This window comes from Acromyrmex echinatior, chromosome 8 (genome assembly GCF_024713525.1).
Source record: "Acromyrmex echinatior isolate Ae372 chromosome 8, ASM2471352v2, whole genome shotgun sequence".
Lineage (NCBI taxonomy): Eukaryota > Metazoa > Arthropoda > Insecta > Hymenoptera > Formicidae > Acromyrmex > Acromyrmex echinatior.
Window position 1 is genome coordinate 6,409,631 of NC_141859.1, and position 18,500 is coordinate 6,428,130.

Here is an 18,500-nt window from a genome sequence, read left to right on the forward strand (position 1 = left end):
CGTAGAATGATTTTCTACGACGTTGATTTCTTTTCGATCGCGCTGGATACATTCGATCCTACACGCCCGCGACCTATTATTGTCGCTTCCGGTAGCGCTAAAAAGGGGGAGGGTGGTTCTCGAGAGAATTCGAGAACGATATGCGATCTACTGCGTAACGTTACACGTCATCGTCATCGTCGTCGTCGTTATTGTCGTCTTCCTCCTCCTCGTCGTCGTCGATTTATTTCTCGAGTTTCTTTCCGGCGTTATTGCCACTCTCGGCCAATTAAAAACGCGCGTTCCCACGGTCGGGGTGTACATATCGTCGAAAGTCTTAATAAAGGGACGTGTAATGGAGGTGATAGTCGGAAGAAGGGTCCAAATAGGACTGAGGGCTCTTTTCCCAGAGGACGTTTTATTCAATTTTTCAATGTATTTACGCCTAGCGGCTCGGTTTCGACGTTTTTCAATGGACAGCAGGAGATGATCACTTCAATAAATATGATTTATGTTGATATCATGACAGATACAAAAGTAGCCGGTTTTTCACATTCTTTTTGTTAAAAATTTAATAGAGGCATTGATATAAAAGAAAAAGATCAAACATTGAAAATTTTTACTCGCGTGAACAATACTTAAATCTATATGACAAGCTTAACATTGATAAATTATCGCGATACCAACGGGGGAGTGCGTCATTATAAAAGATTTCCTTACGAAAATGCAGAAAGTTTATTGTTAAAAGAGGAATACTTACTGCTGTGAGTGAATCGGATACATAAAATGGCATGCATCTGAGATGGACGGGTACCAGGAAAGGGTGACAGAGCGAATGTCCTCAGGAATAAGCCACCGATGCACGTTCAAGAGCACATAAAAAAGATATTCTTTTTTCCCCTCTCTTTTATTTCCTTTTTTTTTTTTTGCGAAAACGCGTAGTCTTTATTTTCCGTTCGCAATACTTGCGTTTGTCTTATATAAAGAGATTACATTACAAAACACACGAGGTTCTCGCACGATTATTTCGTACATCAACGTCACATTTATTCGCCCCTTCCCCTTTCTTTTCTCTCTTGATTCTTTTTTCTCTCTTCCGCGTATCTACAACGTCGTCGTCTACGATGTCCCATCCGGAGTGATCTTCTCCTTCTCGCGATCGCGCACTTCCAAGAAGCTTCCTCTCCGACCAGCTACGTTCTCTTCCTGTTCGTTAACAAGATATAACCGCTTTCGTGGGACTCCAGGCATATTCCGAACGCAATCGCGGAATACGACGTGTCTCCTTCCCGACGATCGTCCTCAAAAGCCACGCGTACGTTTCCAAGGACGTTTCTCAGCGAGCTCGAAATCGTCTTCGCATCTCTTCTCGTGGCATGCTCATTAATAACGTCATGGAACTTCCGGCGATCTTTCTGAAGTATGAAGAGGATGCCGGAGTACGAAGAAGAATCTGAGAAGCATTGATCAGCGATCGGGATAGGGATTTGAGCATGCCACATCATCGACGCATATCTTGCGGCGATCTTGTTCGGGAAGACTCGAGGACGATCGAGGAGACATTTGTTTGGGTTCGAACCCGATTTTCTCGCCGAGCAGCCGCCGGAAAAGCAAAAGGCCCTTGGACAATGTCGCCGTCGCAATCCTCATCATATCCTAGAGTATCTGGAAAAGCTTCTTCAATTCTACCATCAGTTGCCAATCGGTCTTCAGTAGGTCATCCCTGAAGTAATCTTTGCAAGCATCTATACTCTGTCTGCTTATCTGTAACAGTTTGAGAAATGGCGCTTCCGTTATCAGGTAATAAAACATGTGACCATTATAAAGATTGCTCGTCCGTAAACAAAACAATAAAAAAATCCACTTCCGCTCTAATTGCAAAGATAAAACGAGAATCTCTATGTTTTATCTCGTATATTTATCTTCAAAAAAATACCTACTCTAAAATTTTTACGTTATAATTCCTTTTCATTCCACAAGTCTACAAATTTCAACAAGTAAATTTTTAAACAACAATTAAGGTAAACGTTTCAATAACCGGATATGTATCTATGTTTGGACATTTACTCCAAGTTTATTATTATTAATCTTTTTTTACTGCTATTAATATTGTATTATAATTTAATCTTTTTTTATTATTATTAATATTATAATTTAACTGCATTTAAAGATTATAATTAAAATTAAAATATTTTTTTATATTTAAAAAAACATTTGCGATTAATAATGATATAAACAAATAAAGTTTCGTGTAAATATCTGGTTATAACTCACTGGGACGTTTATCTTATCTATAATAATAATAGTAGAATGCAAGAAATACATAAATGATATGATACAAGAAAAAGACAAGAGAGGATTGCCTTCTCTCACGTTTCTAATATCTTAAAGTTAAATCAAGTCCAAGGATCGATCGAGGACACGAATAATATAATCAGTCCTCACGATCAGATCGGATAATCCGAGCGTGAGGACTCGAGAGTAGACTGACACCATTCATCTACGAATGTCGAGGCTCGAGGGGGGGAAAAAAAAAATGTAGCGTCACATGTTACACGTTCGAATGACGCAACTTGTAACGGAAACACAGGCGTCATTCGTGTGACGTGGCATGCTAGAACGATCCGTTAAAAGCGAAATCTCAATAAAGTAACGGGTAGCTTCGTAATCGCGCCGGTTGTTTTGCAAACCGTCGTTTTGCGTACGTTTCTCGAAACGCGTAGTGTCGCGGCCAATTTTCACGTGATGCTTTTCGCAAATAGAGGACTAGAGTAATCCGTATTGTGTGCGTGAGCGTGCGCTCGCTCGCGCGCGCGCACGGCGGACCATTCGGAAACGTAACGCTTCACAACTGTTTCCGCCCCCACTCTCGGCCGGAAGTCCCGTTTCATTCATGGATCGGTCACAATGGTGGTTTTACGCGGCTATTGAGGACGCCTGCCTCCCGCCACGCCCCTTCTAGCTTCGCTTGCTCCTCACCGCTTCTCGTCCTCTCATTCTCTCTCTCTCTCTCTCTCTCTCTCTCTCTCTCTCTCTCTCTCTCTCTGTTTCATTCTCGCCCCCCACGTGTTTCCCTCTCTTCTTCCTACGTCCGTATTACCGCTTGTAAAGTACGCGGAACGTTGAATATACAACAGTTCGTGGTAATCATAAAAAATTTCACCGACGATGCAAAGCGCAGAACTAATTTGAAAGTTTAAGTTTTTCGCGCGAAGCTCGCGATCACGATTACGCGTCTCGGATGTTATTATGCAATTTCGGTCTGCGTGACGAACGTGCGATAAGATCGCGCGAACGTGCCATATCGATCGATCCGAGATACCGTCTTCTTCGCAGAATTTTTACCGATTTCGTTACGTGTTCGCGAGAATAGTACATTCAATCGCAATTTATACGTGATCCACTTCTCTCTTTCCGCTGCTCCAAGAAACAAGACTATTTCCGTGATCGGATAAATAAACGTATCTCCGGAAAGTGCGGCGAGAAATATTGTTTCGTATGCTTACAATATAAGTGAAGCGAATCCCTTGGCCGAAAGTAGAAGCGAAAATATTTGTTTGAAATTAAATTAATATTTTACGGACTTTATAATTTTCAAAAGTATTTATTTGTAAAAACGTGTTGAATAGAATTATTTATTTGTATTTAAAAGTACTTTTTCTTACGCTTCGAAATATTTATCATACCAAAATAAATAACCGAGCTAACACAATGATGACATAAAACTTGTACTTCATACTGCTTACACTTTTTTCACAGATTTTATACAGCTTCTTGCTTACATAGGAGCAAAACCGATCTTTAAACGGAAAAAAATACTCCGATAAAAAAAACATGTACGTTCGTAGTAAAAACTAAATGTTTGCTCTCGGTTCGTTTTATTCGTGATTTCGTGTCTCTCTTCGTATTTTTCGGAGGTAGGTATTTTCTTCAGGCGTTGAAAAGCAAAAGCGTTCGCTCTATTTCGCCCGTATGAGCCGACGTGTCGACGGATCAGCGGCTTCGGGAGAATCGTCGTGGGAACAAGATACTTCCGGAACTGATTCCACGAACCAAACGGTAACGACGACTTCCGCTTGCCTACCAAAGCACAAGAAAGTGCTTGAAGCACGACGATGATAGAAGAGGCTTGTGGAAAAGAGAAGGAGAAGCGGAGAGGGTAGAGAGGGAGAAAAAGGAGGAAAGGCTGAAGATGAGACGTCGGTTTTTGTATGAAGAAAAGGCATCGGGTACCGTTTCTCACAGGGTAAGAAGAAGAAGCATACGAAACATCCGTCTTAATTAACGATCTTTACATACATTTCCACGAGAATAATGTAACGACGACGGAGTAATTGAAACTTAAACTATTTAGTCCCACTTTAGTCCTTCATTAATCCTTTCCGCTTACCCGACACATGCGTATTAGGGTTTTTATTTATAATTTATTCTCCCATATCTAATCTGGATTCTCGTAACTATATATTTACAGAAAAACAAATTTTAATTTTTGCTTCTATTTTTCCAATGTTGTTTATTATTATTATTATCTATACAATACATTTAAACATCTGCATTTGCTTTATTTAAGAGACACGTCTTGTACTCGCATTAATTCTCCCGACAGCTCTTTTAGAGTTCACGACATGAGAATACGATTGTAATTAATATAGTAATCGTCCAAGTAAAAAACTATTTGCACGTGCGAGCGAAGTATGCTTTGGAATGAAATATCTGAGCAACGCGGGGCCGAACTCGTCCTATAGTCGATATCCTCGCCTGGAGGAGGACGAAAAAGGAAGAAGAGTGAAAAGTGGAGGGAGAAGGGAAAGGGAGACGCGGAGGGGAAAAGGTAGCGAGCTTCTACGAAGGCCGGAAGCCGACGGCGGACGAGCGATCGCCGCCGGATGTTCATCTTCCTTTTTCGATCTAGGTCTCGCATACTAAATCGAATTTGCGTCAAGGCGAAAATGCGCTTCTCAGTTTCGCGTAGTCGAGCGCGAGTAAAATAGTATATAATTCAACAGGCTGATTATGAGATCGCTGAGCTCAAAACTAATCGATTGGACTTATATATCCAATATTCAATTATAATAAATTTAGCGTGAAATTATAAATGTATTTTGATTTTGAAATAACAGAACCTGAACTTCAATATAGATACAATTGCATTAACTATAATAAGCTATAGTTAAACAAAAATCTGTTGATATTCATTCTGTTTGCGTCTTGTCTGTTTCGAAAATTAAAATTTTTTTCCTCCCGAGTCACCGTAATTTATTTCTGCTTTCAAATGGAACTAAGGTGATAAATTAGTGTACTTACCTTGCTGACGAGAAAGTCTTTCGCCTCAAAATGACGACCGAACATCTTGGGTGCTTCTCCTGGTACAGGCTCGATTTTGATGCAGACTTCTTGACCTTTCCTAGCCGATTCCACGGACTTATGATTGTATTCTATACTAGTTACCATGCCCAAGTCGACAAACTGAAACGATAGATTAATATATTAATCAGTTAAAGAAATAGCATATAATATATTTTGCAATGAAAAGGAATGTAACGCCATGAGTGAATGATAATCATTTACATGTTACATATATTCAATAGGATACAATTTGTCCCACGTAATAAGTATTTAATTAATTCATAAGAATATATTATACGCCTAGAGAACAAATTCTGAAAAATTTCAGATTTCAAAGAATGATTTCATTAATACAAAAAATTTCGCTGATACAGAAATGTTTATTTTCAAATCCTGTATTAATATCTCGGTAGATTGTAAACTTATAATTTGAAAATACTGATCATGATCATTAAAGATACTGAGAATGTCTTTAATCATAAAATTGCAATGAGTGAATTTAAATTGCGTTACCGCCTGCAACAATCGAAGTATGAAGAAGGAAGAACAACATCAGGGATAAAGACATGAAATATTTGAGGAGGAATAGTAAAATCGCCTTAACATCGCAAAAATTTCGAATAAGAATATATTATAGAACTATTATATCTATGTCAACGATCAAATCGCAAGTTTACAAAATAATTTTTATCATTTGAGTCTCTATATATATATACACATTTATTATTTTATTTTCAGGTTTATGACCGGAACGAAACACGATCAAAAATCAAAAAGATCGGGGATTTGTTTATCGTAGGTTTTTCCAGGCCATAGTAACGCGATACCATATTCGTTCGCGTATACGCTCGCTTGCTTTAGCGTCGTGGAAGTTCAAATGGAATTTAACAGCGAGACAGGTCTATCCCATGAGCGAAGCTTCGGCATAGTAGCGCGACTTTCTGTAGGTCTTCTTTCTTTTTCCGCCATCGATCGTCGGCGTCTGGTCGCGTGGGTATAACTCCGCCTAGGCACACCTTTACCGCGACCGGAAGTCGAGACAGCCGAGTGTATACCTGAGCCGAGCTGTTCCGTGCCGTGCCGTGCCGTGTCGGGAGAGCCGAGCCTGCCTCGCAACCGAGTCCGAGACGTGGGTACGCATTTTCGTCGTGAATACCGGCGAGAATCGGTGAACCAAGTAGGTAGGCAGGCAGGCAGGCAGATACCCGCATATACGTAGGCCGGCACGCAGTAGGTTGGTCGTAGACAGATCCACCGGGTGTCCACAAATATCCATATCGCGAACAAAAATTTACGAAAAAAAAAGATTAACTGCCAGAGCTAAAAATTAGATTTGGCAGCTAATTCAATAGCATTATATGGGTACCTAACGTCGTGTCTGCGAGGTCTAATTTCCATTAGCTGTCTAAATATTATCATTGTAACAGACGAGCATTTTGCTATTATATGTCGATGTATTGATCATTGCAGGAAACGTTTTCTGTGTAGCAGACAATTTGGTAGCAAGTACAGTTTCAGCAAACCATATTTAGCTGTGGTAGAAACAATTTTCTTTTACACGGACATATCCGATAACTATTATATAACAACTAATTTCATGTTGCTAAATAAATTGATCTGTAACAGACATGCATACTTTGTTATCACGTCCTTATATTAGCTACAACAGCAAATCCTCTGTATTAACAAATTTCATAGCTATAGTAGCTAATGCAATTTCAGCTAATCAGAATTAGCTATAGTCAGAAACATTTTTTTTCCGTTTTGTATTAGAAGTCGTTGATCTTCCAGTCGATTTCAACTTTGCTTATTCCGTACTGTCGCAGCAATATATATGCGAAGTATTCGAAGAAAATATCTAGGAGATGATCATGCTTCGCTTTTCTCTCTCTCTCTCTCTCTCTCTCTCTCTCTCTCTCTCTCTCTTTCTCTCTTCGCCTCTCTCCGGAAATAATGACATTATTATTAGTGATTCTAGCTTGACTGTAATTTCGATCACTTCGCTCACGCAAATTAGAGATTGCAATCATAAACACGGATGCAATCCCTCGCATTACGTTTTATATGGAAAAAAGAAGAAAACTGGATGTTTTTTTCCGAAGAGTTGATTCTAATGTCGATTCGTAGGAAACTATCTCGGATGCGAGCTTTTCAGCAGACGCCATTAGACGGCTGCACACCGTAGGTTTATTGAATCTCGAGACACGCTGTATAACGGTGTATACAGGCGAAAAAGCCCCGAGCACGTTGCTCCGTTGCTGCGACACACCTGTGGCTGCGGGAGCGCAAAAGTGGGCGATAAACCCGGACGCGGTTCGCGTCCAGGATTTATAAGAGCGCCTGGCCGTGATTAAAAAAAAATCATGGCTTTTGCAATGCCGCCGGTTTCTTCGTGGGTGCACCGAGGGTGCACATATAATCGCGCGAACTGCATGATCAGAAACCTACATCCACCTATATTTATTATCGTTCGATATCGAGGATAAAAAAACCTGAGTAAAACTGAAAAAAGAATCTGATTATCAATATTGAGCAAAATAATTTCAAACAAATATTTCGATGACATAACTGAACTGAAGATAATTTTACCTTTATAAATATTCAGTAGTAAATATAAGTATTATTATAATGGTATTACTTACTAAATATTTAGAAAGATAAAATTATGTTTGGTTATATTTGGAAAATTATTCCATTCAACATTTGGTGGTTATTACTTACCAGATTCTTTTTTTTCGTATATATATATATATATATATATATATATATATATATACGAATTCTTGTGTTTGAAACGCGATAGATCTATACATTCTCGAGTTGCGAAAAACGCAGGAAACGCATCCGCGTACGGAAACGCAGTATCAAATAATCTTAGAAAAATACGCACGCACATTGCAAAAGAAAAAAAAAGTATATCCATTGAAGAGCGAGCAGTGAGAATACGACAGAGAGATGACATCAATTTATCTCAAACAGTAGACCGCGAGAGGTAAAGACCTTGGCTCCATTATCTCTCTATGTACTGCTTCAATATTTATCTCGTATCCAAACTGCGTTAATTACATATGTACTCAAGGTGTTATGGTAGTGAGAGGAAGCTATTCTGCGAGTGCGAATACTTTGGTTCGCAAGATATTGAGAGGCATATTATGGAGATAATGATAATGATAACCTCGAGAACTTCTTTCTTTCCTCGATTATATTACAATAAAAACAGTGATATCGAGTTCGAACAATGAGGACTGAAAAGTGATACAGATCGCGAGTCGCAACGCAGACTTATACGGTAAGCTACGTTATCGTTAGGTGGACAATGACTGGTCGAATATGTCCGCCCGTGTATCCCGAAACCCACGCCAAGAGAGCAATACTTGGGCTGGACATTCAAGCCACCCGGTATCCCCGCCTAGTCAATGACCAATAACTAAGGCATTGCTTCTCAACCCTTTCTTGAACGACGGAATGTTGTGACTGCAAACCTCGTAAAATAGCAATAAAGAAATAGATATGCAAGAAATCCTCGATTTATTCTAAATTTTTTATGATTATTATTTTTTAACCTCCGCCACAATTTTCCATTCCAGCTAAAAAAGAAATTTTAGAATTACAGATATTTAAAATATTTAGTTAGATTAATTAATTAAATTCTTTTGTAATTAAATTTTTTTGTGAGGTCTAATAATTTAATTAGATATTTAAAAAAACATCAGATCAATCGTTGTTTGAAATCAATTTATATCTTCGATTAATTATTCATAGAATAGTATATACGTATAAGTAATATGCGTGTACATTTAAATTAGAAAACTAATTTATTTATAAATGTACTTATGAATATTATTAAGCTTACTTTATGCGATCTACAGAATTCGAAACAGAATTCTATTTATAATTTTCTGTATCAAATTATAAGTACAATTATAGATGAGAAACATTTTTGTATTAAACAAACCATAATTTAATTTACAATTATATACAGAATATTTAATTATTCTTTATTGACATGATTAGATTATTAAGAAATAACAATGACGTATAGTTACTGAGAAATACATACAATATTATAAAAGTATATTATGGAGAATTCTCTAAAAAAAATTATATCAGCATTAATTTCAATAATATTCATAAATTATATATTCATAAGCAATATCTCATATAGAAATAAACTTCATAAATGTAAAAGAAGTATTTGGTGCAAGTTATGGTGGCATATTAGACAAGAGCAAAGTATGTTATATAATGAACCTCTATTTGAGGATCCGATGGCATATGAAAGAAGAAAAGGAATGGTTAGCTTCACACAACGATGTAATATTAAAATATAATATGTAAAACGAAATCACTCATTTTATAAATTTATTTAAATATAATGTTTAATTTACAACTTATAAAATTTTATCTTTCAACATTTTCACATCGCTCACTTACTATGACATAATTCAGGAAAAAAAACAGAAATTTTAAGGAAAAATGAAAGAACATATTTTTATTGCTCTACAATTAATTATGACACCAAAATTGCCTTTCAAAATTAATATTACAGAATTTTAATGATATAAAACATTGAAATTAATTTATGAACAACTTTGTCTTAAATTGTGTCATTATTATAGCAAACGAGCGATATGTCGTAATGTCTTATTTTGTGAATTTATCTGAAAACAATATTTCGTTTAAATTTAAAATTTTATCTTCAATGTTTTTATATATTGTAATGTCTTTTATCTTTTTTAACTTTGAACCGAGAAATTTAATTCTGTAAGAATTTTTTTTAATACATCTGCATGTTTATTTTTACAATTAGTAGATTTTATCACGTATATAGGTAAAGATATTTTTTTATATTCAGTTAACAAATAAGTATTAGGTGTTGGAATTAATTCGTAGCGTTTTTAAATGAAAGAATGTTATTTATTTCACATGAGCATTAAAAAATACATTAATGAAAGTACTTCCCATCACTTGTAAAACGCTACGAATTAATTCCAACACCTAATAACTTATTCCTGAAACCAAGACATCGTCACATATGTTTTTTCTTCTTTTTTTTCTGTGTATAAATTATTGATATCTTTATAGGTTAAGTTGTAATTTATATATGGATAAGACTTATTTGCCTATCCAATTGGACACAATCGTATTCGCGCTTATAGATTTTCAATTTTCATTACACTAGATATGATATTAACTAATCACTGGTATTTTTGTGTATATTTGACGCGTCTTCTATATTTATAAAAATAAAACATTATAGTTATAATTCTGATTATTCACATGTTTTTTTGTATTACACGATGCATAAAATTATAAATAGAATTATGTCTAATTCTATCGTGAGTATTGCATTATTTAAAGTAGCTCCGACAAAAATTCACTCCGATTGAAAATAGAATTCTTTCTGATAAGATCAAGAAACGAGCAAAAAATTTACAAGGTAAGATAATATGCATAACTAATTTAATGTTCAATAATGTTCAAGACATATGTAAACGAATATATTTCGACTGCACAGTCTTCTTCAATTCAAAATAATTTTTAAATTGATATATGTACCTCCAACATCTAAAGATTTTAACAGGCAGCATTATGAGTGTTTACTTTTTACTTTGATAAATCAAATATCGGTCATTAAATAATTTAATTAATTTAAAAAATCGGATTTATCATTCTTGACAATAATTTCATAAACATGGAGCTTTCATATCATTTTATTGGACACTTGACATTTTCATCACCGGTAAAAAAATAATATTAAGCCAAGTCCTAACAGCTTTTTTCATCAAGTCGTTAAGACTTAACATTGTCTCATTTCTGAACGACAAAGTGTTACGTGGCTTATTGGACTGACATAAAAATAAGATTCTATGCAGTCGGAACGTATTTTGAACATTATTGAACACTAAAGTTAGTTTTATTATAATAATTTTATTAATATATTATCTTATTATTTTATAAATGTTTTACTTGTTTCTTAGTCTTATCATTCTTAGCCTTATTTCGTTTTTACTTCGCACGCACGAGCTAGCGCAAATTACTATCAATAACGTAAATTGCATATTTACGATTCCTTCATTCAATATATACAGATCTAAATTTCATTTCTCGATTCTGCTAAACCTGAATGGAATAATTCAAATTATAATTCTGTTATTTACCACACGGCAGGTGGTCTCGGGACGCGAATCATTTTCTTTCACCCTTTCTCAAATTATATTTTAGTGCAATAATTACATGTACGGTGCCAAGGAACGAAAAAATGCATACGCGTTGTACAGGGAATATTGTGCGTGTCGGAGTTAATCAGCTCAGACGCAAAAAAACAAAAAAAAAAAAAAAGATACAATCGTTCGTTCGCCCGTGCCGTGCATGTTTCACGATACGCTCTTCTGTGGCCGGCGTACTTTTATGGCGTACCCCCGTCGTCAAATTCTCGACACTCCGCCGCGACCGAAAGGAATTACCATATAGGTGCACGTGTGCAGGCGGGCAAACGAACCTTGTTCGTCCTCCGTCTCGACCTTCTCCGCCCTTTCTTCCAACCTATCACGCCGCGCGCCTTCAATCCTCTCTCGACTCCGTTCTCTCAACCGCTCGAGGTTTTAAGATAAAGTTCGGGACTCTCGAAGGACCAACCGCTAATTTCGTCTCCCTCGTTCCCTCACCCTCCCGTTCTCTCTCTCATCTCGCAAATGTATAACATTACGCGACGTATTTTACGACTGACGTCGTCTCCATCGTTTTTGTCACGTACTAGGAATTTCGGAAGTCTCGAGGTCGAGCATCCGCGACTTGAGTTTCATCTACGACAGGTAGCCCCCCTCGGTCGCGACAAACAAAGGATATATATATTTTTTTTTTTACGAAGAGACATTATCACGTTGGAAAAAGAGAAATAATATCTCCGATTTGAAAGCAATGACTTTAGTCGCGGTATTTAAGTAATTTTCAACTGGCACATTAGACGCTATCGTCTCTTTCTTTCGAGAAAAAGGGAGATTATCTCTCTTCCGAGTGGGACGTGGAGCGGGAGGAGAGGGCTTAACAGCTTCGCAGCTTAAAAATGGTCACCACGTTGAGCATAACTCGGAGACCCTCATCTTTTGAAATTACGGAAGCCATTACGGGCGTTATCGACGCGCTTTACCTTTTACGACTAACATGTCAATAGAACGCGAGGAGAGGCGAGAGCGACATACCTCTCTCTCGAACGCGATCAGGCCCGGTTACGCGTGGGCCCGAGCGTATATACTGTCCACTTTAGATTTATCTCATTCTAAGTGTCCGAGAGACACGAGAATCTCTCGCGTTGCGCTACGTGGGCGGAGAAGAGATCCGCGGGGTCGACCGAGTTGATGGCGAGAAGGACCAAACGGAAAAGCGTGCATATACATACACATGCACACGCTTTATCCGCTCGTCTTCCGATGCTAAACTATCTAACCATTCCCGCGGACACCCACTCGCCCGCTGCAGTTTCTCCGATAAATTCTCGCTACGCTCATTCGGCGTTTATTGCGCTTATTGACACGTTTATTGTATCTGATGTCAATAACGGAATTTTTTTTAATTACCATTATACATAAACGAGGTGTTTTATTACCTTAATATAATTGATCGCCACGATCGTGAGGCGTCTTTGTTATTCGATAATTCTCGTGCAACATAGATCGCGATTACTGAAGTGTGTCGAAACTTGCTGCGTAACATGCACGCGGCGCTCGAAACTTTTACAGTTTATGAAAAATAATTTCTGTAACATGTAATTAAATAATATTAATAGACGAAAGTCGCCGATACTGACATAGATCTGTGGAGACACCCACTTATTTATGATTCTTGTGGAAACTTGACTTTATTAATACACTGATAAAAATATATATAATCTGTTTAGATAAAACTCATAATTTATATACTTTGACTTGTTGTTTGACTATATAAAATCAATTAAAAACGAATTTAAGAAATGCGAAAATAAAATTATTTTCTTTTGCAAATTGCGTAGTTTTAACAATAGTGATTATATTATTGATAATATTACATCGTTTTACATGTTTGTGATTTCCTAAATCAATTTTATTTATATTTTTCTTTTTCATTTTTTCATAATATGGTTTTAAACATAAAATAGGAATGCAGAATAAATCTACACACCTGTATGTAAAACAGACCATAAGTTATCTTTATAATTTTGCGTTACAGTGTCAAATAGTCTTATCGAAGCTGAAGGCAAATGCATACTTATAGAAATATCCTTAAAAAAAAAACAGACTGTTGCATTACATGTTTGCGTTTTGCAGAATACCATAGAATTATAAATATGCATATAAATCAACAAACAACTTTTTATATTAAAATGAAAAGATTTTAGAAAATCTTATATTATATATATTTACATATGTTATTAGTAACATAATATTTAATAATTTAATTTGCAATAGCCAATTACGAATTTCTCATTAATATAAAATCTTCAGAGAGAAAGAAAATTTTAGCGTGCACAGGTCACAAAATTGTATATTATACATTTCTATACTGAAAAAAATATTCTACGAGAAATACGACTAAAACGAATTATGATGGTATGAATCAGAGTTCTAGTTATCGTAATTAAATTTCTAATCTCGATTAAAATGTTTGATAGATTTAACTGTATCTAAGTGTTTGATTTGTAACTATCAAGTTGAATCCTACCTAAATTCCAATTAACGTTACAAGATATTTTCCCAGTAAGTGCAAGTACTATTCACGCGATCCAATAAGGTCGCTACAGACATAATACAATGTAGCTACAGCTCGAGGTCAAGAACCTCGAGCGTAAAATGCGCGGCCCCGCCCTAAGGATGCGGCTTGCGAAAAATAAAACAAAGAGAAAAAGGATTCCCCATAAATTTGAATCATGGATATCTGCGGAGAAGAACAGCTGCTCGTGAACTAGAGATCACATGGAGTGAAAAGGGAAGAAAGGAGTTCCTAGAAAGAAGTATAGCGAGAGCCTCGACCTTGGCACACGCGCGCCATTTGAAGGCCGATCCTTTCTCGGCGCGAAATGGGAATCCGCAGATAAATGCAACTGCATGAGATGCCTTAGCCAAAGGCTCGCTTCGTTCCGCGAAAACCACGCTAGACTACGTAAGTTGCACCTGCGTGCGTCACGTCATGCTCCGCCGTGTACCGTAAGTTCCACCGTGGCGAAAGAGAGAGAAAGAGAGAGAGAGAGAGAGAGAGAGAGAGAGGGGCTCTTCTCTCGCGATACCGAGATATTATCCGCAAGATGCTGCGAGATTCTGGCATGGAACTAAAATGCAACATGGATTATTTATTATTTATTCCGTGGGTATGAGATTTATACACGCAGCTTGTGCGGCTCGACTACAGCGGGTGTGTAACGGTACGTAGCGTTACAAGATGCACGCAGTGAAAGATATTGACACACATACGGAAGGTGGAGCATCCTCAAAACACTTCTGCATATCGGAATTCACCTCTGTAAATGCAATACGTTTGCGTTTTTAAAAGTTAAAACGTAAGTATATGCCATGCTGTAAGATGCACGTAAAAGGTCATCAAACATTTAGGAGATGAACCTTTCGAGAAAAACTTTTGTTAAAAATCTCTGTAATATCTCTGTAATATCATAGTATGTGCATTTCTTTGTCAATCATCTAATAAGGGAGAGCGAGCATAAAAGAATCGGTTTTTTTTTTCAAAGTATGAAAAAAAAAATTTGTATCCGGTGTTAAACAAATATAATTACTTTCTTACTTAAGTATACTCATTTATCTATAAGTATTTCATTTATCATAAGTATCTCATTTATCTATTTACAAAAAAAATTAGTCATTAACTGATTGTGAAATTAATCATCATTTTTCATAAACAAATTTAGCTCTTTCAAAACAACGTGGTTTTGAAAAAGCTATTACTTGTTTCGAAAGAGTCAAGAATCAAGAGTACTAAATTAGATAAGTTTTAATACAAATAAAATCAAAATGTCATCCTCTTTAACAAATATTATTTTTTAGAAAATTAATAAACGTGTGAAAAGTAGAAAATATAATATTTCTAATTAAAAACTTTTATTGCAAAAGAAATGGAAATTTCCCTTATTGGCACATGAAATATGAGCCCAATTTACCCTGATATCAGTCTTCATTACAGAATAATCTATTGAATGGTAGATGATTCAAAAGATAAAATATGGAAGCTGAGTCGATAATACTTCAGTATAACTTAACATAGCAGCAACATAACCAACGAACCGGAATGCTGTTTTATAAAATAGAAATACTTGAAAATCTATTTACCTACAATAAATATGCTTAGAGATGCTCCTTGAAGAAGGAGACTGCGTATATCTGAAGATAATCTTGTACTATGTGCTGACAAGACCATGTATTAACGTTGTGCGAATGAAAATGAACTTGATCATCAGTATGATATATTTCAAAAAAATACTGACGTAATAAAATTTCTTGAATTGTATTAAAAAAGTAGAAAGTCGATTGTACTGAAAAGAACATCCCAGTATGCAATGAAGGAGTCAGGCAAAGCAATGATAGAACTGGTTTTTTTACAGCTCTCAATACCGATTCTTTCATAACATTATGTGTAAAAAAATCTAATCACAGAATATCTAATAAATCAAAACAAACAAAAAAATTCGACACTACGTTTATAGTTATATTAATGTATATAGTATTCGATAAAAAAAACTTTTTCCAAAAGCTAATCGCAAATAAATGAAAGATTTTTGAAATTTAACTTAAGAAACTTTCTATTTATAGCGATAATTTTGCATGATTCATTATGAAAACGCCGTTTTGACGGTGACTATCTAATATTTATGCAGTAATGCAATAGTTATGACAACGTAGTTTAAGTATTGTTATCAAATGAAAATATTTTTTAATTTTTGAAAATATTCCATAAATTGAAATACGAAATAGCTCTTTCAAAACATGTCTTTCAAACCTATTCTCTCCTATAATTGATATGTAAAAACTAACTTTTTTTGGACTATTTTGTATTGCGCGCGTTTAACTAATCTTTCAATCTTTCTAAACCTTTGACTTAATCTTTCTATCGTATCTATATTTTAACAATCATATAAGTATTGTTATTTAATTTATTCAGATTCTATTGTTAATGTAATGTAAGAAATTAGATGTAAAAAGAATATCGAAGCACGGATCTGAACATTTTTTTAGTATTTTCATGGAAATATAGTCATAGGTCCCATATTCACATGTAATCTTCGCAGTTTGACTGTAAGATATCCTCCATTGTAAGATATTCTCCATTGTATGATCTCGCAGATATCGTTATCTGTTTGTGTGGGTCTTATGCATTATGCATGAAATATTGATATACAAAACGCGATCTGCCATGGCTACTTTTCATTTGACATTACAAACCGATATAAGCGTCATTCTATCCTTCTTGACATTCAGAGAGTGACAAAGATAGAACGATATTTATGTCAACTTGTGCGATTTGTATCATCAAATAGAAAGCACCGCATGTTCTCGGCGGTGCCTCTGTATATCGGAATTATTTTCGCCGATTGCGATATTTACATGAGGCTTTCGCGGCCTGACTATGGCCTGACGTGCGTATACGCGGCCGCATTTATCGCGGGTGCGTGCGAGGATAGACGGAAGACGAGGGGGAGGAGCCGTTCTTGGCATACTAGATAGCAGACGTGGCGTGTCGCGACGCGACGCGACGCGACGCGTCTCGGTGGGAGCGAGCGAGCGAGCGAGCGGACTCACGCGCGCGCGAGACGGGAACCGGAAGTCTATTTTCGTGGACCGCACCAATTTAGAAGGCTTTATAGTCCGTGCGACGAGAGTTAGCGGCTCTAACGGCCTCACCGCGTGCGTCGTCGGCGCTTTTGGACGCCGTTAATCGAGACCCGCGCCACGTCCTCGTCTTCCGCGAGCACTTGGGCATTTGCGCTCGCGGCTTAAAAATTTTTTTTACTGGATCATTCCCGCGGGGAATCAGAAGTCATGTCGATAATTAACGAAAGAAAACGCATTTGCTGTACCGTTAAAAAAAGAGCACACTTACCTCCGTTATATGTAACAGGAGTAAATGTCAAGTAGAAACATTTAATGTTGTCAATGAAATTGAAGTTACAAGTAACTTAAATTTAATGTTTACGTTACATTTTTTGCATTACATTTCATATAAAATTTTGGAAAATACACTAAGTTTTATAAAATTTTATAACACTAAATTTCATAAATATATTTTTCAGTTACAGATTAAATTTAATGTAATCTCATAATTTTTATACGAATTGAAACATTTTTCAGATATACTCAGAATTTGGAATGTTTACATCTTCTCTCAGAATTTTTTATACAAGTAAATTCTGAAATATTCTGAAATTTCTCATCCAATAATTTTTAAATATATTTGTAAATTTTTTTAAATTTTATAACATTTCATCAGAAGTTATACTTATAAAAAATTTTAAAAATCTTACGATATTTTATAATTAACATATATAAAAAATTCTGGGAAAAGATGTAGATTTTCTGAGAAGTGTTCCAATCCGTATAAAAAATGTGAGAAAGTTATAAAATTATATAGAAATTCTGAGAAAAATTTTCATCAGGGGTGTCATCAAATTAAATTTAACTCGTTCAACTTAAAAGTACAATTAAATTTTATGACGCATTTAACAGTGTAGTTCCAAAGATAAATCTAAAGTCCTTTAAAAAAATATAATTAAGTATTATGTAAATAAGAAATAACAAGAAAATTAGATTATATTAGATAAAATTAGAGTTCGAAAAATGAAAAGGATAGAAAAGAGATCTAATTAAAACACAATAGAACAGTACCACGAGATACCTTCGAGTTTTGAAAATATCAATGACGAAACTCTGAAATGAAAGAAGAACCTTCAAGATATTCGAAGACCGCACGTCATTTCCCGGAAATAATATTGCATACTGGTTTCGTGGGTAATTTTGTTGAAAATGTTCCGCGAACTTTCTTGGAATATAACGGACGGGTTTAAGGCTAGACGAGCGTCTCGCTCTCGGGGTTAAAAGCCCGCTCGCGTGTGCTATTTAACGTTCTACGGACGTAAGCGTGTCCCCCACGTGTGCCGGAGCTATTTACTCCTTTTCCGCCGCGACGTTTTTTATCGTCGT

General features: G+C 36.0%; 1 protein-coding gene across 2 annotated transcripts in view; it reads right to left on the reverse strand.

The window, feature by feature from the left end:
• Positions 1-377: 377 nt before the first annotated feature.
• eIF5B (eukaryotic translation initiation factor 5B) overlaps positions 378-18,500 on the reverse strand; it is a 45,064-nt gene continuing 26,941 nt past the window's right edge. For both annotated transcript variants that reach the window (XM_087408384.1, XM_011053403.2), the window contains 2 exons: positions 5,284-5,445; positions 378-1,743 (listed from right to left, as the gene is read on the reverse strand). In XM_087408384.1, the coding sequence (XP_087264510.1) occupies positions 1,636-1,743; positions 5,284-5,445 (270 nt within the window). In that variant the 3' untranslated portion in view covers positions 378-1,635. The remainder of the gene's footprint in view (positions 1,744-5,283; positions 5,446-18,500) is intronic.